Genomic DNA, 27,680 nt, shown 5'->3' with positions numbered 1-27,680 from the left:
CAATCCATCTGAAGACAGCCTGATCCTCCCTAGTTCCCCACCTCAGCCCAAGTTGAAAATCTTCATTTTTAGGCACGGTGACACTGAGCAGCCTTGCAGATGATGGACAGAAGGACTGGGCTCACACAAACAGCTCCACACTTGCATCAGCCACAGCACTCAGCAATGCAAATTATCTTCCTCAAACTGTGCAGAGGAAGGACTGGAGGTGCCTGGTGACAGCAGCTGCTTCCCCTGTGGCAGCCGCTGGAAGCAGAAGCATGTGGCAGCTTCCTTGCTGAAAGCTCTGCCCTTAAAAATAAAGTTGGAAGAGAAACTGCTTCTCCCACCTGTCCTTGTAGAGAGGATTTCAGATATCATGCTCCAAGAGGAGGGCTCCAACCCCAGCTGCCCGATGGACACTGTCCCCAGGCCACCACACACATCAGAGTGTGGCACTCTCTGGGTTAGGTGTGCCTGCATCTCCTCCTGTCCCAGTGGCTTTGAGAAACCCCAGCTTAAACCTGCAATGTCAATTTAAACCCCTGCCCATGAACAAGATGGGCTTTAAGGTCCCTTCCAACCCAAACCAGTCTGGGCTTCCGTTATGAATTTTGGATTTTTATTTATTTTTAGTGGTGTTTTCTAGGAACTGAACTGTGCTGGTGGAGTGGCACCAAGCAATGAAAAATGGAGTTAAATCAGGGCTGCAGCATCCCCAAGCACCTCGATTTCCATTTAATATCAGCTTGTCCTTTCCTTGATTTCACAACACACTCAAAATAGAACAAACAGAAAATTCTTTCCCCAGGAAGTTTCAGTTCCCTCTTCTCCAAACTGCGTCAGCCACAGACGAGGCCTCTGCTCGCGTGGCACGCTGGGGTCTCCTCTCAGGAGCCATTTCCCTTCAGAACCTCCCCTCTCCCCAGGAAAGAAAACCTTGGAGAGGTCTCCAACGAGAGGAGAAGGTCCTGAAGGGGCCAGAATGAAAAACACCAGAGCACACAATGGCCCCGACGTGCCGCAGCCGCCGCGGTTTTCATTCCGGCCATTGTCCGCCAAGAATAGCCCGCAGCCCCACGGCCACATCGGGTGCTCCTGTCCACCTCCCTGCCAGAGCTATTTAAAGCCCAAAACAGCTTCTCCTCAGATGTCAGCTCCGGCTGGGAACTAAGAGCCAAGCAGCCTCGAGATTGTGGATTTGGGCGCGGGGTGGAGTTTGTGCTTAAAAACAACAGGAGAGGAAAAGTTGCTGGGAGAAAACAGCAGGGCAGGTGTGGAGAGCTGCAGAGGACAAAAGTACATCCATGAGCCAGCTCCTCACGGGATCACAGAGCTCCTCATGGGATCAGAGAGCTCCTCACAGAGCTCCTCACAGGATCACTCAGCTCCTCATGGGATCATAGAGCTCCTCCCGGGATCACTCAGCTCCTCCCAGGATCACAGAGCTTCTCCCGGGATCACAGAGCTCCTCACAGGATCACACAGCTCCTCCCGGGATCACAGAGCTCCTCCCGGGATCAGAGAGCTCCTCATGGGATCACAGAGCTCCTCACAGGATCACTCAGCTCCTCATGGGATCACAGAGCTCCTCACGGGATCACAGAGCTCCTCACGGGATCACAGAGCTCCTCATGGGGTCACAGAGCTCCTCACAGAGCTCCTCACGGGATCATAGAGCTCCTCATGGGATCATAGAGCTCCTCACGGGATCATAGAGCTCCTCACGGGATCACTCAGCTCCTCCCAGAGCTCCTCCCAGGATCACAGAGCTCCTCATGGGATCATAGAGCTCCTCACATGATCACTCAGCTCCTCACAGAGCTCCTCCTGGGATCACAGAGCTCCTCCCGGGATCACTCAGCTCCTCATGGGATCACTCAGCTCCTCACAGAGCTCCTCACAGGATCACACAGCTCCTCCCGGGATCACAGAGCTCCTCCCAGGATCACAGAGCTTCTCCCGGGATCACAGAGCTCCTCAGGGATCACACAGCCCCTCACAGGATCACTCAGCTCCTCACAGAGCTCCTCCCAGGATCACACAGCCCCTCACAGGATCACACAGCTCCTCCCAGGATCACATAGCCCCTCACAGGATCACAGAGCTCCTCCAGGATCACAGAGCTCCTCCAGGATCACACAGCCCCTCCCAGGATCACATAGCCCCTCATGGGATCACACAGCTCCTCCAGGATCACACAGCTCCTCCAGGATCACTCAGCGCAGGCTGGGACCCATCCCCACCGTGTCACCCAGACCATGAAGTGGCCCCTTCCCTCCAGGACACCTCCACTTCCAGCCTGGGAAAGGATTTAAAGACAACCCTGATGGATAAAGGCACGGAGATTCACAGGCCAGAGATGCACAGTGAAGTTTCCTCTAACAAGAAATGCATCCCAGGTGTGCCTGCACTGAGCCACAACCCAGTGATTTTCCACTGCATTACCTGAATTTTCCATTGAATTACCTGGCCAGGGTTGTACAGAGCTCATTCAGGTGCTCCTCTGGCACACTGCTGGGGCTTGAAATAATGAGGGTCAATTTTCCACTGAACTTCCTGAATTACCTGGAATTATTAAAATCCCACTCATCCAGCACCATTCCTACACTGATACAGCCAACAGGTACTGCATGAATCACAGAACCACACAGGAAATTTCACAGAGGCTGAAATCAGCAGCCACTCTGCTTTCCAAGAACAAAACAACACCAGCTAACCCCTGTGACTTGCAAGAAAACCCAAAAATACCAAAACTCAGGCACGTGCTGGGAATAAATGCCAATGCCCAGGGATGCTGCTCGGGTCAGCACGACTCCTGAATTTGTGAATGACACTCCACTGATAAAAACAAAGCCATGGGCTCAGGCTATGCCTATAAACATGAATTGTTGTGATTTGTAATTGTCACACAAATATCAGCCTTTAAAAAAAACCCAAGTTACTCAAGGGCCAGGAGCCCCATCAGCACCTTGGTGTTCTTTAGACATCTGCAAATCCAAGGCAGGATTTCTCCTCCTGTCTGCAGCTGTGCAGAGCCTAAAGCTCCTCTCCAGCTCCAGTTTGGGTCCAAAAGGAGCAGAAAAGTGATTCATCCTCCCACTCTGCATCCAGGCTCCCATTTTTCTGCCAGAGCCCACCACCTTTGGCAGCTTGGAGCACTCCAGCACCGAGGCAGGAGTCACTCCCAGCAGTGGGAACATTTGGTGACATTTCCACTGCTACAGAACAGGGAATGGATTTGAATCAGGACCTATAAAAGATGAAGGTTGAGTCATCCAACTTCTCATGCACCAAACTGGGTTTTGCTTCTTCCCCCTTTTGCTGTATGGGAACAGTGCATTAAAGAAAATGTAATCAAGGAACCTCGTAGCCAGCAAAGGGAAAAACCAGCCTCAAAAATGAACTCACTGATCAATTCTCTTCTGCTTGCAGCATTCACTGGACTTCTGACTCCATCTACAACAACCCTGCCAAGAGCAGAAAACTGAAAATAACCTCTACCCAAATCAAAATGACAGCAATTAAGCCATTAACAAGCAGCTGGGTGAGTTCAAGCCATCAGCCTGGAGTATTAAATGGCATTTTAAGCCTTTCTAGGGAAGGACCACTGCTTGCTGTTACAACTCTCCAAAGGCTTGAATGGATGGTTGCATGCTCAAAAAAGCTGCATCTGGCTGAGCAAGAGAACTAAAATTAACCCAAAAATAAAACCCCCACACCAGCAAGTTAATAGTAGGTGTAGAAAAACTATAAAGCCAGGCAGCATGCAGTATTAGTTTATTCAGAGTAACCACATTATTAACCAATTTGCCATCAGTAATAGAAGCCATCCCCAGTGTCACCACTGGCACAGAATTCCCAGTGTGCAGAAAATGCTGGGATGAGCAGCCTGACCTCAACACAGAAAGTGAAATCACCACGGAACCAGGCACTCACTCCATTTCAAGGCCAGCCTCATCACTGCCAGGGCAAAGCTGATTTCTCTCTGCTCCTGACACACTTTTCCCCTTCCTCCAAGATTGCTGTGCAGTGTTTTCCTTGTGTGGGATGGCAGCAAAAGCCAGGTGAGCACCTTCAGGTGAGCACCCTCAGCCTCAGACAGCACCAGAGCAGCCTCCTGTCCCTCCTCCTCTAGGTCAGAAAGCAGGAAGGAATTCCCAGCCCCAGGCACTAAAAAGCATTAGTTTATTTAGAGAAAAAAAGGAGAAGTCTCTGCAGCACAGGGAATCTTCTGTTTGCTCTGGCACCAGCCCCTCTTCCCCACACACACCCCAAAAATCCATCCCCACTCCAAGGAAACAGAGTTTGTTCTACACAAGGAATCAGCCCACAAATAGTTTGCTGTGCTTGCTCAACCCCAAAATGTTCAATACCCAAACTTCTCCTGTTTAAATTAAAAAGCTTCCCAAGGCTCAGGCTCAGTGGGAACAGGGAAGGTTGGCTTCAACACTAAGGGTTCCTAAAAGATGGGGGGAAGTGGCAACACAATCCCAGAACAGGAGGTGGCAAAATGAGCATCCTTCACACTCTCACCTGGCCTCTCTTCTTGGCAGCTCGAAAGATTTCAAGATTTAAAAATATAAATTCGACATCCAGGACTGGCACACCAGTATCTCTGCCAGCACTGAACTTCACACAAGCCTCCCACTCCTAAAAATAAAACTTAAAGAAAACAGCCATTCAAACTCAATCCCAGCAGAGCAAAAAGAACTTTGGGAGAATCACCAAAAAAATGGTGCTTAAAAATAGCAAAGCTGATTGTTTGTGTTGGGAGATTTCAGGGGAGTGTTTATTTCCTTCTTAATCCCCAAAACAGCAGGAATCAGAGAGAGGGAAAAAGTGAGGGAGACAGGAATGAAAGCGAGGGATAACTGCAGACACATTTCAGCTTCCTGACAATCTGATTCCAGACTGTACAAAGTTCTGACTCATCCCTGGAGTTGTTTTTTATTGTTTTTTATTGTTTTTGCAGCTCAGTTTTATTGGAGGGATGAGCTGCATCCCCCTCTCCCTGTTCCCAGCTGATCCAGGGAGCACCCTTGGCTGGACAGACACCTCATTCAGCATCACCCTGGGATCTGTCCTTCTGTCCCCTCCAAAAATTCAAAAAGGAACAAGAAAAAAAAAAAAAATCACAAAGTAAAAGCACTGTGCAGTTATCTCCTCTGTCCAAGGAATTTTCTTGAAAAGAAGAGGCACGTCCTGTCCAGCCATGCAGGCTGCACTGCCAGACACAAAACAAGATAGAAAAAAGCTCAGTGTTCTCTCAGCGTGTTTCAAGATGTGTCACTGAATCCCATAAATCTCACCAGAGACCTTGATTTAGGTCATTTGGAGTAATTCACTACCACTGAATCTCCTCACCTACTCCTGGAACACAATGGCTGAGAGCAAGATGTGCTGAAAGCCCCAACCCAGGGAGCCAGGGAACACAGACTCCCAAAAAAAAAGATCTGGAGCAAGGGCAGGAGGATCCCTGTCCTCAGCCAAGGCAAAGAACAGCTCTGACACCAGCACACCACAAACAGTTTCAACTGGATGCTCTTTTAATGATCATAAATAAGCTTTTCAAAATGAAAATGCATTTAATTTTAAAGAAAAAAGCAATTTTCTATTGCATGCACGTTATAATACACATGCAGTTGTGTATTTGATAACAAATCAAATTGAATAATTTGATTATTTAGCTTTAAGGCAGCCGAGAAATAACATTTATAACGTTTAAAATGTGCTATAGGAAGTTTCAGAATCAGAATTCTCTGAAAGACAACCCTGGCTTTTGGGTTTCTTGGGTTTTTCAGGCATCAAAGATGCAAGAATTTTCAATTATAATTATTATATATGATTCATCAACTCCCTCATTTACACTAAGAGGCAAGGGAGGCCAAAATCTGAGCAGAGATAAGATGCTGAGTGAAATTTAGAAAGTGATGCAGTAATAAAATATAAACTTCAAGAAATCTGTGATACAGCTGAAGAGCTCTTTATTGTATTGAAAAGAACATTGTGTTTGGGCTACTTCAAAGAAACCCAGAGAAATAAACACTTCATACACTTTTTGATCAAAACACAAAACCAAAATGCTTTCCTATTATCTGGGGAAAAAAAAAAATTCTCTGAGTGAGAAATGAGGATTTGTGCTCTAAAAAAAGTGAATGCTCAACAGGTTTTGGTGTTACTGCCATAAACAGACTTCAGGGGGATCTGTGCTTTGTTGACAAAATTTTGTGCCTTTTTGAGAGGCACAAGACAAGAAGCAATGAAAAAAAAAAGGAGGTGGGAAGGAAAAAGAACCTGTTTTCCTTGTACTGCCCAGAGCTGGATTTGCTCTCCCTATCGCTGTCAGAGCCTCCAAGTCATTCTGCACACACAGCACAACCTCCCCACAAGACAGCCCAGGCAGGGCTGGCTGGATGCTGATGGCTTTCATTAAAAATCAAATCATAAATAAATAAAAATCTACTGGCTTTTCCCATCCCCTGCACACACCTCTCCGTGCAGGACCTCAAAGCAAACTCCTCCTTGCAAGGAGAGGCATGGATCTTTTGGGACTGATAAATGTGTTTAAACAGTCAACAGATAAATAACTTCTAGCAGAATCCTTCAATTAAAGGGAACAGCAAATTAGCAGCACTTTCATCCCAACCCTAGCAGCTGGTGGAGCTGCTCTGGCTTTGGGACAGGGTGGGGTGCAATGGGAATTATTTGCATGAAGCCTGATCCTAAAACCACTGCAAACCATGTGAGGGGAGCTGGGAGAAAATTATAGCTGCTATTCCAGCTCCCAGCCAGTGTTTAGTGTGGAATTCACAACTCAAGGAACCTCCAGCAGCACAAAACCAACATTCATTCTCCTCCCCCCATATGGGATGTTGGATATTGTAGAATTCCCCAAATCTTCACATGGGTTTTTCACGTTCCTCCCCAAAATTCTGATGGGAGCCTCAAATCTGGGGCCAGTTCTGAGCCTCTCACTTCAGCAAGGACAAGAAAATCAAGGAGTCAGGAGCAGCCAGGCAGCAAAGGGATAAATCACAGCCCAACTGTTCCAGGGTGTTTACCAGAAAATACTTGGGAGTTCCAGAACAAAATAAAACAAAAAGCCCCAACAAAACCAAACCAAACACTTCCTTTGCTGCCAAAAGCTGTCACTGCTTTCAGGGTATAAAACAAAGCTCCACCTGCAGGGATTCTCCAGGGGGGCAGTGCCAGAATTTTTTTTCCCCCAATTTAAATCTGAAACCAAAGTACCACCTGAATTTGCGTGGGCAGGTTTGGTGGGGAGTGTTTTTAGCCAAGATTTTCAGGGAGAAAGTGTGAAAAATGGAAATTAATGGATGCAAGGAGCCCTTCCCAGCTTTATTACATGAAGTTCACTGTGATGGGGGAAATAATCTGACATAAAGCCTAAATTAAGATTAATTCCTTAAGTATGAAGACAATGGTTATAAATGTGTTTGGCATTAAGCAAATGGCCTAAATAAAAGGACTTCTCTTACACTTTTGTGTTAATTAATTTATCCTTACAGTCAGAAATTAATCATTTCATGGAAGGTAACACCAGCATATGGATTGATAAAAGTTCAAACCAACCTCAGAGCAGACACAAGCAATCTGGATGGCATAAGGAGGGAGAAAAGGCAATTTAGCAACCAGCAACGAGCCTTCACACACACAGGAAATCAAATCAACACTTGAGGGCTCCAGAAATCTGCTCCAAGGGTGCTCACCCCAGTTCTGAGTTTATCCACCAAGCCTGGTCAGCAGAGCTGAAATCTCTGCCAGCACCAGCTCCCTGCTGAGGAACCTCACACATTTATAGACAAAATTTTGCCTTGCAAATAACCAGAACCCCAGAATGTCACAGCTCTGATGAACCTGGCAGAGCTCAGACTGTTTAAGCCTCTCCCAGCCTGTCTGTGGATGCTTCCATCCTCCCTTTTCCCCTTTTTTTTATTTTTTCATTTCTACAGCACAGCTTACAAGTGCCAGAAAAGTTAAAAAAAAAAAAAAAAGAAACAGAACAAGGAGTATTGAGAGTTTTTGGACATTCAGCTCCAGGGGGAAAACACAAGAGCACAATTTCATTCATAGCAAGTTGAGTTTCCATCCAAACATCATCAGTGTATCCTGTGACCTTTGTAGCTGCATTTCTCCCTCCTTTCCCCCTCCCTTTTCCAGCTGCACACTTTAAAGTCCTTCACAGGCAAAGCCTTTTGTTCCTCTTTCAGCATCTTTGTGCAGCTCTGGTCCCTCCCCGAGGAGCCCCAGCCCTCTCTGCAGCACAAACTGGGGCTTACTGGGGCTTGGGAAAAGGGTGACTGGGATGAAGGCTGGGATGAAGGCTGGGATGAAGGCTGGGATGAAGGAAGGCTGGGATGAAGGCTGGGATGAAGGCTGGGATGAAGGCTGGGATGAAGGCTGGGATGAAGGCTGGGATGAAGGCTGGGATGAAGGCTGGGATGAAGGCTCTTCCTCCCTCACCAGATGGAGAGAAGACAGAAAAGTCAGGAAGGGCTCCAGTCATGAAAGAGACCAAAGCAAAGGCAGGCTCCTTTCCAAAACCACTTCACAGGGAGCTTCCTTTATTACATTTCTGAGGGGCTGATAACGAACATGGGGGAAAAACCTCTGTGGGGCTCCCCCCACACTCTGCTGGCTCCCTGTCACTCATTCAGCCCCTGCACAGACCAGGAAAATTGAGACTTTTTTCCTCCTCACAGCAAAAATGGCTGCTTCTTATTAATGAGCTTTTCTTCTGCAGATTTTGATTCATTTCAGGCTCATCAGACTTGCCAAAACACACCTGTGATAATTTGCTTTATGGGTCACAGGTCTGAATTTACAATTGCCAATAACCAAAATAATACATCTATTATTATAGAATATATGTATTCCATATATTCTTATATCTGTATTTATTATATATAATTATAATATTAATTTATATTACATATGAATATATTATATAATATAGAAGCTATAATATAATATAAAAGCTATCATATAATAAAAAAGCTATCATATAATATAATATAAAAGCTATAATATAAAAGCTATAATATAATATAATATAATATAATATAATATAAAAGCTATAATATAATATAATATAATATAAAAGCTATAATATAATATAAAAGCTATAATATAATATAATATAAAAGCTATAATATAATATAATATAAAAGCTATAATATAATATAAAAGCTATAATATAATATAAAAGCTATAATATAATATAAAAGCTATAATATAATATAAATTATTTTATATTACTATATATTATCTTTATATTATTATACTTATATGTATTACATATTTATTTATTGTCTGTTAATGAATATATGTATTATATACATATTAATAATAAATTAATAGACATATATAAAAATTAAAATGTAAAATATAAATAAAGAGAAAATAAGGAGCTAAATGGGACTTTGACAGTGGATTTGCTCAAGGCTCCAGCCAGAAAAGCAGCCCTGCCAGAGGGAAGGGATGTCAGCATCTTGGCACATCCAAACAATTCCCTGATTCTGCTTTACAGGCACTTGATCCAGCTCTGCCTTGCCAGGAAGGTGGGAGAGCATCAGCTTTGCTTCATTTCCACTCAGGGGTGGGTACCCACAGTGGCACCCACGGCCTCGGGAGCAGCTCACTCCTCACAGCTGTCACTTCCCAGGAAAACACTCAGCCAGCCTCCTGCAGCCCTTCCCAGAGGAGCTGGGCTGGAAGGAGCAGAATTGTCACAGCCAGCAGCCTCCAGCTGGCCCTGGGGGCCACAGCCCTGCCCACCCTGAGGAATTACACCTGGTGGATTGGGATACAAAATCCTACCCCAAAAATTCCCCCTATTTCACCACAAACAGCACTAATGAAACATGTGAATAACCCCTATTTTTATTTTCCCTAGAAGCAGCAGAATCACATCAAATGTGTTTTAGAACCACACACTCAGAGCTGCAGGACAGCAAGAGCCCTGCTCCAGTGTGAACTTGCTTAAAGCAAAGGATGTTGTGGAATTTCCCAGTTTTCCCACCTAAATTCACAAGCTTGGAGCATGCCCTGCAGTGGGACTGGACTGGACACACTCAGGGACTCATTCCCAGGCAACAACTGCTGATATTTTAAGTAAATTCAATTTGCAAGCACTCCCCATCTATAAATTGCATCGTTCCCTGGTTTCCTCCCTGCAGGAAAACCATCCTCCAATGGCAGGGGTACAAAAACAAACCCAAAATCCTTCCCTGCTGGGAGAAGCCAAGAAGCTCTTCCTGGAAAGTCCTGTGATTGAAGAAAAAAAATAAAAATAAAACAACCAAACCAACGTCAGATGTAGCAGGACCAACCAACTCGCCCTGCTGCAGCAGGTCAGGGGTGGAGACTGAAATTCACGCTGGGTTTGGAGTTAATCTGGTTATCTGGCTCCTTCTCAAGAGTCAAAAAGGCCTAATTCAGCCCATTTCACACAAAACAAGGGGAATTATTGCTGGAAACCCTAAAAGACCTAAGAACTTCTGCAGCACATTTAGCAACACCTGTGACTGAACTCCAACGCAGAACAACTGGGTCAGGAGATCTGCAGTCAAACCACAGCACACAGTTACTCTGATGGCAAGAAATGACAAAGTTTTAAATGGTTCCACCCCATTTCCAGCATCTTCTTGGAAAAAACACCAGTTGGGCTTCCTCACATTACATCCATCTGGTTTCTGGCTTCAAACACACCCAGGGTTTCAGTGAGCACTATGCAGGGATTCCACAGAAGGAAGGCCCTGGTTTCTCTACTGGAGTGCTGCAATTTGGGGAGAAAAGGGGAGAGAGAAAGCAAAAATGGAGACTGGGCTCTACTGATGGAATTACTGCAAGGTCAAGACCCTCTCTCCCATTTTCTTCCACACTTTTATCCCCCAATAAATCCCATAATTGCATTTGTTTCCATTGCCTGCAAAGCACTGACAGCGTTCCAAGAGCGGGACACCCAGGATGCTGCAGGAATTCTCACAGGGAAACCATGAAATCTGTGAAAGTCATCCCAAAAAATGAACTAAATAAAGTTGTGAGTAATGAATATCAACTGTGCATGGCACAGTGAAAGCCGTTCAAGGGAACATGTGTTTGAACATACTTTCCATCTCAACAAAGGTTCAGATTTTTCACTCTTCATAACGACAGCTGAAAAAAAAAAAGTTGACCAGGCAAAGAGATTCTTCCAAGTAAATCCCCAAAATGGCCAAAAGAAATTAGCAAGGATTTAAAAAAAGAATAAAAGAGGAGTCGAGCCTTTTAACTGACAGGAAAAGGGAAAGATACTAATTTGTAACCTCACCACGAAAGGAAATCATTTAGAGCTGAGGAAAAATGTCCTGTCCCTTAGCTGGGAGTCAGGGAAAACTGGCTATTACCAGTAAACTTTTTATAGAATCCTACTGGAGTTACACTGGCAATTCCCTCTGCTTTTGGAGGGAGCTGCAGCACTTGGGAGGATGGAGTGGTTTGGTCAGCTTTGCTCTCCAGCCTTCCAACACCTGATGAAACTGCAAAAAAAAAAAAAAAGGGATTTTGGAGCTGGAGAGGAAAGAAGGCAGACTCTGCATTCCTTCACCTCTTTCCATCCTCATTAATAATCCATTAGCAGGAGTTGGACACAAAAACACAAACTATTGCTGGAAGATCAAGGCAGTCTCCCAACGCCCCCTTCCCCCTTTTTTGGCACCAAGGCTGCCTGGCTGGCCCAATCCAGCTCCAAAACTCAAGGGATTAGCACTATCAGGAACTGCAGAAAACCAGATGATTCCACAGCAATTCCAGAGCCCCGAGTTTGGAGCAAGTCATTGTTGCAAACAAATGGAATCACTTACAGGCACAGAGCCCTGATGAACTGCAAAAACCCCTTAAAAGGTAGTTTTACATTTTAAATGGGAATGTTAATCCAACGCATGCAGAGTTAAAATATCAGAATTCAGGATTGTTTCACTCAACCACACCGGGGTGAGGGGTGGAAAAGTCTCTTTATAGGGTGTATTAAAAATTCTGGGAATCCCACCCAAGGATTGGTCATGGTGTGCCGTGACCAACCTGGCGACCTGAACAGGTGGTGAACACAAAAGAGAAATCAACATTTATGTGTAACATCAACACCACTAAAAAACCCCAAAATTCAGCAGTAAAATAAATGGCAGTGATCTCAGCTCCATCTGAAGGTAAAAAAACCCTGCAGCCATCGAGAGAAATGCCAGTTTTTGGTTCAAATCATCACCAAAAGCACCACACTCCCCTTCCAACCCCAAATTCCAGCTCTGACCCCATCCCAGCAGCTTTTCCATCTTCACACCCAGAAGGGCTGGACCAGCTGGGAGAGTTCACCAGGATTAAAAGCTGCCCAGCATCCCTCAGGAAGATGGACCATACAAATGAGATTTCCACACAGCATTTAAGGCAAAAACATCACAATCAGATCAGACACACTCAGCTATTCAACACAGAGAGGGAAAAGGGATTTATCCAAAATTTATCAGCCATTTTGGGGAGCTTTAAGGGAAAAGTTTGAGATATTTCAGTAGCCTGAGTGTGATGGCAGCTGGGAGGTTGCCTGAAGTTGTTCTTATCAGGAATCTTCCCCGAGCAAAGACAAACTCAGCTCAGCAACCACGCAGCCACCTCTGGGCTCTGCCTGCTCCTGCTGTAAATTACCTCATCCATTTGTCATATTTTTAGCACTTTTTGGGCAGGGCTGCAAGATCTGCAAGAGATGCATTTTAACCTCTGCTAGCGACTACTCAAGGACAGAAGTGGTTTATGAGCCCTCGCTGTGTAAAAAAATGTCACTATTAAATTTCTGCAGCTCAAACCATGGAGCTATTTACTGAGGCTTTCTACAAACTAATTAAATATAAGGCTCTCGTGGGACACGAGGAGAAAGAAAAGGAGAATTAAGAGATAAATCACTGGCTTTTCTTTCCTCAGCAAGTGTACACTCCAATTTAATATATTAAACCAAAAAACACCCTGACAGTGCTCGCTGGGGCACAGAGAGGCAGCAGCATCCCAACCTCACATGGAACACACTGCACAGCATAAATTAATTATCTCTGCCTCGCCACAACTTGCACAAAGGAATTGGGAGAGACAATCCAGACAAGGGGATGAGCTTGAGATATCAAAGGCTCCATATGGAGTGAGGGAATCTCACTTTGCAGCTTCGCAGGGCTCCCAGGCTTTGGGAGCACATGGCACCGGGAGGTATCAAAGCAGCTCTTCCCTCCCCTGCTGGCCCCGGGTCATCCTGGCAGGAGAATCCTGACTGCTTGACAAGATTCTTGCAGGAGTTTCCTCAAAAAAAGCACTCCAAGGAGTCCCTGTCCAAGAGCAGAGAGGACAAAGCATGGAAGCGATGGAGGAAGGCTGGAGGTCACCGCAGGGGTTGGGGGAGATCAGTGTCTGGGGTTAATTCCCTTCAGCAGAGGAGTGGGTTTGGAGCTGAACCTCCAGATGCTGGAGACCACGGGGTCACTGGGCAACCCAGCACATGCTCTGGTGGTCAGTCAGAGGGTCAGAGCAGGCCGTGTCCAGCCTGGCTCCAGCCACTCCACAGATGCACAGCCAGGGGGGACAGGTCACCAGGAGGGAGCTCCTGTTCCCTCCACGGCCCCAGTTGCTGCCTGCTGACTGGTTAAAACCACAGGAAGAGCCAGCTCCAACCCAAAAGAGGCAGAGGAATGGCTGTGGGGAGACAAAAACTACCTACAGCTCATGGCTACAGGAGAACAGAAAGTGTCACTCACCCACACCCCATCCCCGGACTGCCCAAGGTCAGGATGGACACCTGGAGCAGCCTGGGATGGTGGAAGGTGTCCCTGCACTTCAGATGAGCTCGAAGGTCCCTCCCAACCCAAACCATTCCATGATCCTTTGCCCTCTGCTCCTTTTTCAATAAAAACCACTGAGCTCATTCAGCAACAGAAAATCAAAAATTTTGCCTCGCGATGATCTATTAATCAAGCCATTCTTTAAATGGCTTCTGATTAACCACTTAAGGCTATTAAATTTTTAAACAAAGCTCCATCATTCCATTAGCAATCATTTAAAGTGCTTAAGGAGGTGTTTGTGGATTAAGGGTTTTAAAGGAAGCCTCTAAACACGGCTCCCAGCGCAGAGCCAAGCACCAAAAACGCCCCAAGTTTCTAAATGCCAGCAAAAAATATCTGAGTTTTCTCATCAGAGGAGCAGATGCCACCTCACAATTCGTGTAGCACGCCAACACGTGATTCATCTCACCCCCACAGCCCCTCTCCCCTTCCCAGCTCAGGGAATGGATTTCAGAGTTAACATTTCCACTGCTCCCTCAGCTGAGGGCAGAACTGGAGCAGGACACCAAAATCACCCTGCAGGAACCTGGGTGTGTTTGGTGAGCAGGCAGCACCACCACACTTGTGGATTTCGGTGGGTTCAGCAGCATCTCAGCCTGCCAAGGGATGGAGAGACCTGTAATGAGAGCTGAGAGATTCCCCAAGGAACCACAGCAGGAGTGAGCTGTCTGTGGGGCTGTCATGGCTTTGCATCAGAGACGTTTAGGGGAGTGATGTAAAAGCACAAAACAAGCAAAGGTTTGGGGTGTTGTGAAAGGAGCAAAGTCTCCTTCCAAAGCTGGTACCTCAAGGCAGGGAGAGAAGGATCCCCATTGCCAGAGCAGCTCCTGGAAGGTCAGGCTGGGTGGAAAGGGAGAGGAAAAGCTCTACAACAAACCAGGGGATGGAGGACAGGGTTGCTACAGGACTGGCCTGTGCATTTCTGAGCGGGCTGGTCCCTCCACAGCTCCCTCCGAGGAGATGGATCAGCAGCTCCTTCCCCAGAGGGACAGGAGGAGCATCCCGAGGTGAAGGCATCCCTGCCCTCACCCCAATTCAGGAAGGAACCCCCTTCTCCCAGCTCCTCCAGATCCCTTCCGCCCTCCTTAACCTCCTGCACCAATGCTTTATAGGGCCAAAAAGCAAAAAAAAACCAAAAAGAATCCATGTGCCACTACTGCAATCCACTTTTGGGAGCACATTTCCAGGTCAGTGACAGCCCCAGAGGTGAGCTGAGCTCTGGCAGCAACAAGGAAGGCTCCTTCTCATTTTCCTGTTCTCTTGTCTGAAAAGGAAGGGAAGGAATTCTAATTTATGCAGGAGCTGAGAGGTGAGAGGATGTGCTTTGCTAATTCCAAAGCCTCCTTTCCGTGTTATTCCCAAATATTGTGACTGCCAGCTCGAATCTATCACGCACATTTTGATGGGGTAAATAATGAAAGAGCCCACAAGCCTCTAATTTGATGCTGACTGCAATTCCCAGTTCCAAAGACAGCAAGAAAACAGGAATAGAAACCAAACCAGTAAAAGAGAAACACGCCCTTCTCCATTTCTAACTTTAAAAACCTCAATATGCAAGGAAAAAAAAACAAATCAAAATAAACTCTCAGCACAGCTTCATATTTGCTCAAATAAGCATTTTTCAACACAAGTACCCAAAGTGCTTCTAGGTGCAGGGCACAGGGGTCAGGGTAGGACATGGCTTCTAGGACAACACGTTCTAATGATTTGCAACCAACAAGCAAACCCCCCCTCCCCAGCAGGAAAAATAACTGAGCACCTAATTGCAAAACAATATCTTAATTGTCAATTTGAATCTCCTCAGATTTAAATCTGGCTTTTTTTTTTTTTCCCCCCAAATTGCATTGATTTAACTCAATCAACCCTGCCCGAAGGCCATCTTTCCTGCATGCTCTGAGCATACCAAGCAAGTTTCAACCAATTAGATAAATCACTGAATCCCAGAACTTCCCAGCAGCGACGGATCAAGCCATGCACGAGCCCTAATTATTCTTTTAAATACGTCTTATCCCAAAAACTTCACAAAAATAAGCAGCTCCGGGGGGGATTTCACCATCTTTTATTATTCTTTTTTAACCTAGGGCACATGATGGCCAGCTGAATTCTGCAGAAGACTTGCATGGTCATTGCAAGTCTGTTTAAATCTGGATATTATGGGAATAATGCTGCTGCACGAGTTTTATTCATTTTATTCATTTTTTTCCTCTCTCTCTCTGTGTGTGTGTGTGTGTACACCCACACCCACACTGCAGCCTCGAGGTGTTACACTCCAGCACGGCAAGGAAAAGCAGGGAATGATGATGGACTCACCCCGAGGAAAATCCTGAATAATGGAAGTTTCTAGCACAAACAGCTTCCCAGGGACCCTGGAGCACAGTCCCCCATCAGCAGCAGTGGAAATATGCTCCTGTGACACTGCACAGATTGTTCAAAGATTCCCATGACAGGCAGAGGATTAAAAAGCAATTCCCTGCCTCTCATATTTCACATGCAAAGCCGTCTCTGGGAACGGCAGGCAGGAAAAGATGGATCTCCCCGAACTCAAAAATGAGGGTATTCCATAAAAAAACCCTTAAAAACGGCAGCACCAAAGCAGGAACTACCCCACGGGGACAGACACAGCACTGCAAACCCGACCCAGCTTTGTATTCCCCAAAAAAAAAAACCCTGCAAATTCCAGGCAATCTGCAAATGATTTCCCTCTTCCCCACCCAAACATCCACTGCAAACTCCTACAATCGCCAGGCAGGCTTGCAGCGAAGGGATGGAAATAAAACCATTCCTTACCTTTAACTTGAGTGTCATATTCAGCTATGATCTCCTTATCCTTTTTGAATTTTGCTGGCGACGTCATGTTTTCTTTCCCAAAAAGCTGAATAACCTCGAAAGAGATCCACCAGAACGCGAGAAATAAAAGGGAATTTTCGCTCCTCTCAGCACGATGCCTTGGCTTTCTGCTCGTCCTTCCCTCCCCCCCCCTGCAAAAAGGGAAAAAAATCCAAAAAATCAGTCCATGGAGAGAGGGTGTGAGAGGGAGCACAGCAGCAGGAAAATGCAGATGTTGAGATCAGCGGATGGAAGAGGCAGCAGTTTTGTCTCCCTGCACCAAATCCTTGAGCAGCAGCATCAGCCTGGCGAGATCCTGCAGCCCCAAAGGCTCTTCCTGATCCTCAATAGCACAGCCAGGGAGTGGAAGTCCTTCCGCACATGTTTTGTGTGGGTTTGGTTTGCCCTTTTATTTTTTTTTTCCCTCTCTTCTCCTCTTTTTTTTTTAATTATTTCTTTTAATGGGCACGGAGATGATGCAAATCAAATCCCAAACGAGAGCAGCAGCAGAGGAGAAGCAGCTTTGGTTTGCTCGCCTGCAAATACAAAAAAAAATAACAATAATTATATATTTATATTTAGAAAATCACTGCTCGCAGCCCAAATTTGTGATGGGAAGCAAAGCTGCCCTGACACCCTGACATTGCAAATCGTCCTTTGAGCAGCAGCAGTGTGAGGTTCCAGCTGCAGCCCCCAGGTGACCGAGGGAACACACCTACACCGGGACCGGGCACGGCGGCTCCTCTGGGATATCCCGGGATAATGTGGGGGGCAGCTCCCGGGGGAATAGGGGATGGTTTGGGGAGCAGGGAGCCTTTGGGAGGGGGCTCCGGTGGGGTTCATTTGGGGTGCAGGTCCCAGGGGGGAATTTGGGGTGCGGCTCCCGGGGGTGACACGGCTCCTGTGGGATGCGGCTCCAGGAGGATAGGGTGCAGGTCCCTGGAAAAAAATTGAGGTTAACTTGGGGTACAGTTCGCGGGAGAGAATTTGGGGTTGATTTGGGGTGCAGGTCCCAGGGGAGAATTCAAGGTTGATTTGGGGTGCAGGTCCCGGGGGGAATTTGGGGAGCGGCTCCCGGGGGTGACGCGGCTCCTTTGGGATGGGGCTCCAGTGAGAGTTGGGGTTCGTTTGGGGTGCAGGTCCTGGGAGAGAATTTAGGGTTGATTTGGGGTGCAGGTCCCGGGAGAGAATTCGAGATTGATTTGGGGTGCAGATCCCTGGAGAGAATTTGGGGTTCATTGGGAGTGCAGGTCCTTGGAAAGAATTTGGGGTTGATTTGGGATGCAGGTCCCGGGGGAGAATTTGGGGAGCGGCTCCCGGGGCTGTGGGGGCTCCCAGGGGTGCGGGGCTCCCCCGGGCCCGCAGCATCCCCCGCTGACCGCGGGCTCGGCCGCGCCGCCGGCAGCCCCGGGCACACCGGGCGCGCCCCCGCCGGGCGGCTCCGCCCGCAGCTTCTCCCTTTTCGTGTTTTTTTTTTTTTGGGGGGGTGATTTAGGGCTCCTTCCAGCGCCCGCTGCGCTGTGCAGGGCGGGACACAACTTTTCCCCCGTCTTTTCTTTCCAATTTGGATTTCTTCCCCGTTTTTTTGGGAGGGGAGGAGAGGGGAGGAGGGAGGGCGCGCGGCCGCAGCCCCCCGCGGGAGATGCGCGGACGGGAGGAAGAAATAAATAAACACGGCACCCGCCGGATCCGCATCCCGCCCGGGAAGAACAATGCGGGCGGCGGGGAGAGGAAGCGTGGGGGGGTCCCGAAGGGGGGGCCGGGGCTGGGGGGAAGCGGCTCGGGGCGCTGGGGAGGCGGCGGGGCCGGCGGCGGAGGGCAGCCCGCGGCCCGCCGGGGGTGGCACGGGAGGGCCGGGGGTCGGGCGGCCGGGCGGGGCGATTACCTGGGCACTGCGGAGCCGCCTCCCGCAGCCGGGCGTCCTCCGGCCGCTGGCGCCCGCCGCCCGGTCCCCCGCACCGGCCCGCCGCCGCCCCGCCCTGCCCAGCGCCTCGGCCAATGGTCGCAGAGCGCTGGGTATGAGCGACGGGCGTCAAAACCAATCAGACATTGCCGTCCCCAAGATGAGCCCGCCCCCTCTTCCCGCCGCTTGGCGCCCGTGGCACCGCCCCGCCAGCGGAGCGCGGGGCAGGGGCGGGACGAGACTGTGAGTGACAGAAGATACAACCAATAAAAGCAAGGCACGGCGCGCCTTTCCACCAATAGCCAGGCGGGAGGTGTGCTGCCACCGGATTTTTCAATGGAGTGGGCGTGGTCTGTGGTGCCCAATGGGAGGGCGCGGTCTGGAATTCAAACTGACAGGTGGGAGCGTGGCCGTTGGCACCGGGACCGGGACAGGACCGGGATAGGAGCGGGATCGGAACCGGGACAGGATCAGGACCGGGACAGGGACCGGACCGGGACAGGGTCCCAGCCGCCATGTCCTCCAGCGGCTGCACCTTCGCGGACCGGTGCGTGAGCGTGCTGTGCTGCCGGTTCTGCCGGCAGGTGCTGAGCTGGCGGGGGATGCAGGCGGTGCTGCTCGCCAACACCGACACCGACACCGACCTCTACTCCACCGACCTGCCGCCCTCGGGGTAAGCGCCGGGAAGGGGGAAAGGGTGGGTCCCACCGGGGCACGGGGTCCTGCCAGCCCCGGGAACACAGCATGGCTCCGGAATCCGCTGCCACCGGGAGAACGGCCCTGCAGAGCACGGGTCACCCCATCCCCGCATCCCCCATCCCCGCATCCCCCCATCCCCGCATCCCCCATCCCCGCATCCCCCATCCCCGCATCCCCCATCCCCGCATCCCCCATCCCCCCATCCCCGCATCCCCCATCCCCGCATCCCCCATCCCCGCATCCCCATCCCCGCATCCCCCATCCCCGCATCCCCCATCCCCGCATCCCCCATCCCCGCATCCCCCATCCCCGCATCCCCCATCCCCGCATCCCCCATCCCCGCATCCCCCGGGAATCCACGGCAAGGCAGCAAAAAGCGAGGCTGTGCCGTGCAGGGCAAAGCCAAATTTAAATTTAATCCATCCGTGGGGATGACACAGGCTCAGCAGGCACGGGAAGCTCCTCCCGCTCGTTCCCGAAGCGAGGATTAGAATTTGAAATAAAGATCCACAAACAGAACAAACCTGATCTGTCACTGCTGCCAGGACTCAGCGCTGCTTTCCCATAGCCAGATTTGAATAGTAAGGAAATCAGGTTGTGAAATGACATGGTAATCAGAAAGTATGGGCTGGAGAGGAGATAAGCAATCAAAGGTTTGGGTTTAGACATCCCTGAGGTTTTGTTCTGATTGTGAGCGGGGATTTGGCAGCAATGTCCCTGAGCAGGGTTCTGATGGCAGTGCCACGCTGAGCCCCTGAGCACCACGGCTCTGGGATCTCCTGCTCTTTGCAGCTTCTCTGCACCTCAGGATACTCCTAAATATGCACTGGGAAGCCTCTTAGAGCATTTCCATCTTTATTTTTTAATCCTTTCAGGGTTCCAGTACCCAACTCTGCTTTTCTCAGTTCCAAAGAATGTTCAGGAATAATCAGCCAGATCTGGCAGAGCTCAGAACTCAAAGTTTTCTGCTCTGGCTCTGGGATCTCCTGCTCTTTGCAGCTTCTCTGCACCTCAGGATGCTCCTAAATATCCACTGGGAAGCCTCTTAGAGAATTTCCAGCTTTATTTTTCAATCCTTTCAGGGTTCCAGCACCAAACTCTGCTTTTCTGGGCTATTTTAGGAGGATTTTTGATACTCATGCGATGTCACGTGAGTCTCTTATTTAAGTTTCCATATGAGTGGGGCTGAGAGTCAGAAGGAAGATAATAAAACCATGTGGTTCAAACCACCCACGACCAAAGGCAGCATCACTTTGTGGTGACTTCAGCCCGGTGTCATTGTGACCCTGAGGCTGTGACCACCACAGCTCCCAACTTTTGTACATTTCCTTCCCCCAGCACTGTCGATTTCATCGGGAGCTGCTACTTCACTGAGATCTGCAGGTGCAAACTGAAGAACATCGCCTGCTTGAAGTGGTGAGCTCGCCCACACCCCACGGGTGTCCCTGACGTGTCCCAGCCCCGTGTCCCCTCCTCTGTCCCCTCCTGCAGCGCAGGAGCCATGGGCTGAAGGAACAGCTTGCCTTCCCTGGAGCAGATTTAACACTGCTGGGGAGAAACTGCCAGGGTGTTTCTGTGAGTCCCCAGAGGAAATGTGGCAGCATTTTCAGGAGGCTCCTGAAAGCTTGTGTGCCACCTGCCCGATGAAATGTGTGCCTCAGCACTGAGATTTCTCTGTGAATAAGGCCCCAGCAAGAAGCAGTTACTCATTCTCTAATTAATAGAGCATCCTCTTGGCAGACTGGGCTGTTGGGAGCAGATGGAACATGCTGTCACTAAAGTTCTTGGAGTTCTCTTATCCTCCTTAATAATGCCTGATATTTAAGGGTGAAAACAACAACTCTCAAATAGCTCTCAGTGATCTCAGAAAATTCTTTCAGCTCCCTGATTGAGATTTTTACCTCTCTTAGATTTGAACAGCTCGGGGGGTTGTGATAGGGACACACTATTTTGGTTTTTAGATAGAAGTAGAGAAACAGAAATATCTCATCGGAGCACGTGAAAATGGATAAATGGTCGTTATGGTTTCAGTCCAGGAGAGTTGATAAGGGTCAATAATCTGGCCCAGAGCAGGTGTGGCTGCCCCATCCCATCCCTGACGTGTCCTGGGCCAGGCTGGAGCACCCTGGGACAGTGGAAGGTGTCCCTGCCCATGGCAGAGGGTGGAACTGGAGGAGCTTTAAGGTCCCTTCCAAGCCAAACCATTCCACAATTCTCAGTTTCATCCCTCCTGCTGCTGGGAGCCTCCTGTGCACGGTGCTGGTGGGCAGGTGGATTTTGGGTGTGAGGAACTTCTCTGCTGCTTGGAGTCACTGCCCCTCCAAAGGAAAACAAACAGAGAAATCCATCAGCATTTGTTGGTATGTCAACTAATCTGGGTTACACAATTTAGGTTACTAAACGCTTCTCTGTGTGCCAAAGATCTAAAACTCAGATATTCTGTAACTCCCAACAGATGTTCCCTAAATATTTCAGATGCTTGTTTCACCCCATTGCCCCAGCTCTATCAAAACACCAGCATTACAAAATGCCTTGGAGCTGGAAAAAGCCACCAAGATGCACCTTCTCCCCAGGCTGACTCTTCCCCTTGCCTTTCCAGTGGGAATGTTGTTGGCTACCACGTGATCTGTCCCTGCAAGCCCTGCCTGCAGTCCTGCAACAACGGCCACCTCTGGATGTTCCACAGCCAGGCAGTGTTTGGCATCAACAGGCTGGACCCTTCTGGTGAGGGACACCTTGGCTTCCTTCCCTTTCCCCAAAATCCTCATCCCCCATCACAGAATTCACAGAATTCACACAATCACCAGGTTGGGAGAGACCTCCAAGGTCATCCAGTCCAACCCAGCCCCAGCAGCTCAACTCACCCCTGGCACCCAGTGCCACATCCAGGCTTTGGTAAACACCCCCAGGGATGGGGACTGCACCACCTCCCCGGGCAGAACATTCCAGAACTTTATCACTCTTTTCCCTGCTACCCAGCCTGTGTTTCCCGTGGTGCAGCTGGAGGCTGTGTGCTCTGGGTCTGTCAGTCCCTGCAGACAGAGCCCAGCCCCAGCTGAGCACAGGCACCTTCCAGGAGCTGTGAGAGTGATGGGGGCAGCCCTGAGTCTCCTTTTCTCCAGGCTGAGCACCCCCAACTCCCTCAGGGGCTCCTCTCAGGGGTTTGTGTTCCAAACCCACCATCAGCCTCGCTGCCTCCTCTGGATGAGGAAAAGGATTTCCTTCTTCTGCACACCGGGGAGGTGATGAGCACACCTCCCTCTCAAACCAGGAAGGTGATGAGCATCCCTTCCCTTCCCTTCCCTGCACATCAGGGAGGTGATGAGCACAAATTCCCTTCTCTCAAACCATGGAGGTGATGAGCACACCTTCTCTTCCTCTCAAACCAGGGAGGTGATGAGCTTCCCTTCCCTTCCCTTCCCTTCCCTTCCCTTCCCTTCCCTTCCCTTCCCTTCCCTTCCCTTCCCAAACCTTCCCAAACCTTCCCAAACCTTCCCAAACCTTCCCAAACCTTCCCTTCCCAAACCTTCCCTTCCCAAACCTTCCCTTCCCAAACCTTCCCTTCCCTTCCCAAACCTTCCCTTCCCTTCCCTTCCCTTCCCTTCCCTTCCCTTCCCTTCCCTTCCCTTCCCTTCCCTTCCCTTCCCTTCCCTTCCCTTCCCTTCCCTTCCCTTCCCTTCCCTTCCCTTCCCTTCCCTTCCCTTCCCTTCCCTTCCCTTCCCTTCCCTTCCCTTCCCTTCCCTTCCCTTCCCTTCCCTTCCCTTCCCTTCCCTTCCCTTCCCTTCCCTTCCCTTCCCTTCCCTTCCCTTCCCTTCCCTTCCCTTCCCTTCCCTTCCCTTCCCTTCCCTTCCCTTCCCTTCCCTTCCCTTCCCTTCCCTTCCCTTCCCTTCCCTTCCCTTCCCTTCCCTTCCCTTCCCTTCCCTTCCCTTCCCTTCCCTTCCCTTCCCTTCCCTTCCCTTCCCTTCCCTTCCCTTCCCTTCCCTTCCCTTCCCTTCCCTTCCCTTCCCTTCCCTTCCCTTCCCTTCCCTTCCCTTCCCTTCCCTTCCCTTCCCTTCCCTTCCCTTCCCTTCCCTTCCCTTCCCTTCCCTTCCCTTCCCTTCCCTTCCCTTCCCTTCCCTTCCCTTCCCTTCCCTTCCCTTCCCTTCCCTTCCCTTCCCTTCCCTTCCCTTCCCTTCCCTTCCCTTCCCTTCCCTTCCCTTCCCTTCCCTTCCCTTCCCTTCCCTTCCCTTCCCTTCCCTTCCCTTCCCTTCCCTTCCCTTCCCTTCCCTTCCCTTCCCTTCCCTTCCCTTCCCTTCCCTTCCCTTCCCTTCCCTTCCCTTCCCTTCCCTTCCCTTCCCTTCCCTTCCCTTCCCTTCCCTTCCCTTCCCTTCCCTTCCCTTCCCTTCCCTTCCCTTCCCTTCCCCTCCCCTCCCCTCCCCTCCCCTCCCCTCCCCTCCCCTCCCCTCCCCTCCCCTCCCGTTTTCTGCAGCAAGGCCCCCCCAGTACAAACAGGTTTTTTGGGGTTTTTTTGTTTGTTTTTTTTTTATGGCTGTACTGGGGGATTTTTGAAGGAATTTTGGATGAGTTAGAGATGGGAATTTGGAGGTTTCTAGCTGGTGCAATTTATTTTGCTGATTTTTTACGTAGACAGGAAGGGTGAGTTTGGTTTCCATCTTTACTGCATGGTTCAGAAGGTTACAGGATCCTTAATTACAAGACTCTTTAAAGATTGATTAACTAATAAAACACTGCTAACATAAATATTTATGGTTTTAGCTTAATTTTTAAATATTTTGTCTTATTGCCTTATGCCACAGTGTAAGTTTTCTTAGCTAATCATATTATAAAACAGAACTTTACAGTTCTACATTCTCAACTTCTTGTTTGCCTTTTATTTTCACTTTTATTTTCTGCATCTTAACCTCTAAAACTTTAAACTTTCCCCTTCTTAATGTGTTAACAGAAATAATATTTGCTATTTTTATATAATTATATCATTTATGTATATGTTATCTTTTAAATAATATTGAATATATATTATATGTTTTATATGTTAACATAATTATATATAATGTTATATATAATATATTATTTATAACGTTATATTATTTTTATAATATTATTTATATAATCAGTTATATTAACTTCATATAATTCTGCTATATATTTTATATAATTCTATATTATTATATAAATATATAATACTAAATAATATATTTATTGTATTATAAATATATTTATATTTATATAAATATATTTATAATAATATATTTATATAAATATATGTATATAAATATATTTATAATGATATATTTTCTATAATATGTTATATAATAAAATATTTATATATTTTATAGATATATAAAATATATTTATAATAAATATACAATATTTTTATAAATATATAATATAGAAATATATATAATATTTATCCTCTAAATTGGGCTGAAAAAATAAACAACAACACTCCCAAGTTCACGTTGAAGGAAGATAGAAAATAGATTTATTCACCATGAACGTGACTTCCTGGGTTTGGCAGGGATTATTTTCTCTCAAAATAGACAGTTGTGCAATTTAAAAATAAGGTCACAACCCAAAAATATCTTTTTTTTTCCCCTCCTTTGTCTCCTTCCCACCAGGTGTGAATGTTTTGCTGTGGGGCAACCTGCCAGCCCTGGAGGAAAGCACAGCAGACACGTCCTGCACCTCTGAGGAGGAGTTCATCAGATAAATTCTACCTGCAGGATCTTCCCTGCACTGGCTCTTTGCTTTGGATTTATTTAATTTCACCTGCTGGCTCATCAGAGCTTAAACAACAGGGAAAAATCAGGAAATCTAGGAAAAAAAGTCAAAAAAAATGGAATTATTCTTGATCTCTGCCTGAGCAGATCCACCTTGGAAATGCCAACACAAAGTCCATTTTCTGGGCTCTATTTTGCTTTTTATTCTTAACCCTCTGCAGCTGATAATCCTCCTTTTCTTCTTCCCTAGAACACTTTTCACGGAGCCAACCCTCCCAGCTGCTCTCAGTTCCAAGGAATGTTCAGGAGCAATCAGCCAGCCCTGGCAGAGCTCACAACCCCAACTTTTCCTGCAGCTCCTCTGCCCCTCAGGATGCTCCTAAATAAGCACTGGGAAGCCTCTTAGAGCATTCCCAGCTTTATTTTTTAATCCTTTCAGGGTTCCAGCCCCCAGCTCTGCTTTTCTCAGTTCCAAAGAATGCTCAGGAATAATCAGCCAGATCTGGCAGAGCTCAGAACTCCAAGTTTTCTGCTCTGGCTCTGGGATCTCCTGCTCTTTGCAGCTCCTCTGCCCCTCAGGATGCTCCTAAATAAGCACTGGGAAGCCTCTCAGAGCATTACCAGCTTTATTTTTCCATACTTGCAGGGTTCTGTGTCCACAGAGATCAAGTTTATGTTTTTTCTCCCTGATAAAACCCAAATTCTGCAGTTTCTTGGTAGAACTTCAAGGCTACTTGGAGTTTTTGTTCAGGGCAGCAATAGAACCCATCCACTTTCATATATATATATATATTTATTTTTTCCCTCTCCAAAACAAAACTCAGTCATGAAATTGGGTCTTTTTAGAGAAAACAAAACAAAACAAAATTAAATAGTTGGTGTTCATGTTTAATTTTCCATCCTGAGCTGCACAGAGAATTCTGGTTCCTGTAGGTGATGAATCAAAGCTCATTTTCTGAGTTGTTAACAAACCATCACGTTTAATTTCTGAACTAAGTTCTGTCCCCTTCAGCTACTCACCTGAAGGCCACCAATAAAAAATTCCAGATAAAATCATGTCAGAGAAGAGAGGGCACTTTAAAATGTGGGTTGATGCTGAATAAATCTCTCTGTAGGCTCCTGTGATACTTGAAAGGGGTGCAATGAATTGTCTCAGTATTTTAACTGCTCATTATCTATCTCTTAATTAATGGTACTACCTCTTTGGCACTGTTTAAATGTGTGTTGTGTATATTTGTGTGTGTCTTGTTTGGAATTCTGGGTTGTGTCTGCCCAGGAAATAAAAGCTTTGGACTCTGGAGTCTTCAGGGCTGTCATAAATAGGGATGTGTAATGATATCAGACAATCAAAACAATGAAACAGCAGCTTGGATTAAAAGAGTAGAATAATTAGGGTTTTAGTGTTGTGAATTTGTTTTAGACACCCCAAAAATAGAATCACTTTAGGCTGACAGGCCTGACAGGCTCTCAGTCTCAGTTAACCCTTAACATCCCAATTTCTGCCAGGTTTCTCTGATCACTGCAGCATCAAGCTGCCAAGGTGACACCCCAAAAAAAAAAATTTTTTCCAGCAGAATTCACGAGCTAAAAATAAATCTGATTGTTTTTGCATAAGCACCAGAATAGTTCAGACCTAATTGTGCCTGTTGCCTCTGCAGCCCCTGTGGTTTGTAACCTTCACCACTCTGAGTCAGCAGCTCCTCTCCCACAGGGAAGCAGAGGGTGAATTCCTCCCATCAAATCCATAATTCTGGTTGGCTTTTGGTTTTTTTTGCTGCCCATCTGTACACACAGAGCTGGAAGTTCTGCCATGAACTCGCTCCAACAGGCCTGTGTTGTTACAGCAGCTCACCTTCAGCTGGAAATTAAGAATGAGGCACTTTGGAAGGAGTTCAGTCCCTTCTTGTTGACAATTAAGGAGTTGTAGGCATTGCACCCAGAGCATGCAAACATCCCCTACTGCCCCAGCTGTCTTGAGTGTCACCAAGGTGATCAATCATGGCCAGGGCTGCTCCTTTCTGCCTGAAATTAAAAAAAGAACTGACTGAGCCCTTTGTGTTAAAGCCACAGCAGCTCATTCAGAGCCCAAAGTTTGGGGTTGTTTCCAAGGATCTCCAGGGTTATGGACAGGTTTAACCCCAAACTGGCACAAAACCAGATCAGAAACGCTCCCAGGTCCTTCACCCCACCCAAAGGTGTGTTTGTAACAAACTGCTCAGCTCTCTGCTTTGTTTTCTGTCTGGTTGCTGGCACATCAAAGGTGTTGGTGCTGTGGCACAGCCCTGCAATCTGCTGGGAGCCCTCGGAGGGGCTGGCTGTGAGTGAAAACACCAGGACAGGTCATGGAGATGCCCAGGGTGGACACACCAGCAGCATTCAGTGCCAGATCTGTGCCCCAGGAGGAGCTGGGCAGGTGCTGCTCCTCCTGGCGAGGATTTCCAGGGAATTGGATCTTTGCTGTGAATCACCAGGCTGAAAAACAAGAGCTGCATCCTAAGGCCTTTCCCTCTGCTCATCCAGGCACCCAAGGCTCAGAGCAATCCAGGGGCCTCTAATCAGGTGTGGCTTCCTTTAGGAGGGACTGGACACCAGGCCAAAGGTCCCAAATTTTAGACTCCAAGTCAGGGTTTCTGTGAGGGTCCCAGCTGTGGGTGTCCCTGGATCTGGATTGAAGGCACT

General features: G+C 47.9%; 2 protein-coding genes across 6 annotated transcripts in view; one reads left to right on the top strand and one right to left on the bottom strand.

The window, feature by feature from the left end:
- SRGAP2 (SLIT-ROBO Rho GTPase activating protein 2) overlaps nucleotides 1–18,647 on the bottom strand; it is a 127,363-nt gene extending 108,716 nt beyond the window's left edge. For 2 of the 4 annotated variants that reach the window (XM_059868089.1, XM_059868092.1), the window contains exons 1-2: nucleotides 17,395–18,027; nucleotides 16,641–17,215 (exon numbers count right to left, since the gene is read on the bottom strand). In XM_059868089.1, the coding sequence (XP_059724072.1) occupies nucleotides 16,641–16,707 (67 nt within the window). In that variant the 5' untranslated portion in view covers nucleotides 16,708–17,215; nucleotides 17,395–18,027. Of the gene's footprint in view, nucleotides 1–16,640; nucleotides 17,216–17,394; nucleotides 18,028–18,564 lie in introns of those variants that run through there. The other 2 variants (XM_059868090.1, XM_059868094.1) reach the window with 2 other exon arrangements.
- Nucleotides 18,648–18,967: 320 nt separating this feature from the next.
- FAM72A (family with sequence similarity 72 member A) lies at nucleotides 18,968–26,301 on the top strand. Of its 2 annotated transcripts, XM_059867793.1 has the most exons (4): nucleotides 18,968–19,255; nucleotides 20,620–20,697; nucleotides 21,881–22,005; nucleotides 24,900–26,301. In XM_059867793.1, exons 1-4 carry the CDS (start codon nucleotides 19,098–19,100, stop codon nucleotides 24,989–24,991), a joined length of 453 nt encoding a protein of 150 aa, XP_059723776.1. In that variant the 5' UTR covers nucleotides 18,968–19,097; the 3' UTR covers nucleotides 24,992–26,301. The 2 variants fall into 2 exon arrangements, with proteins under 2 accessions (XP_059723776.1, XP_059723777.1); XM_059867794.1 differs by lacking the exon at nucleotides 20,620–20,697.
- The last annotated feature ends 1,379 nt before the right edge of the window (nucleotides 26,302–27,680 follow it).

This window comes from Haemorhous mexicanus, chromosome 25 (genome assembly GCF_027477595.1).
Source record: "Haemorhous mexicanus isolate bHaeMex1 chromosome 25, bHaeMex1.pri, whole genome shotgun sequence".
NCBI classification, from domain to species: Eukaryota; Metazoa; Chordata; class Aves; order Passeriformes; family Fringillidae; genus Haemorhous; species Haemorhous mexicanus.
This window is presented reverse-complemented; position numbering and strand designations above follow the sequence as displayed.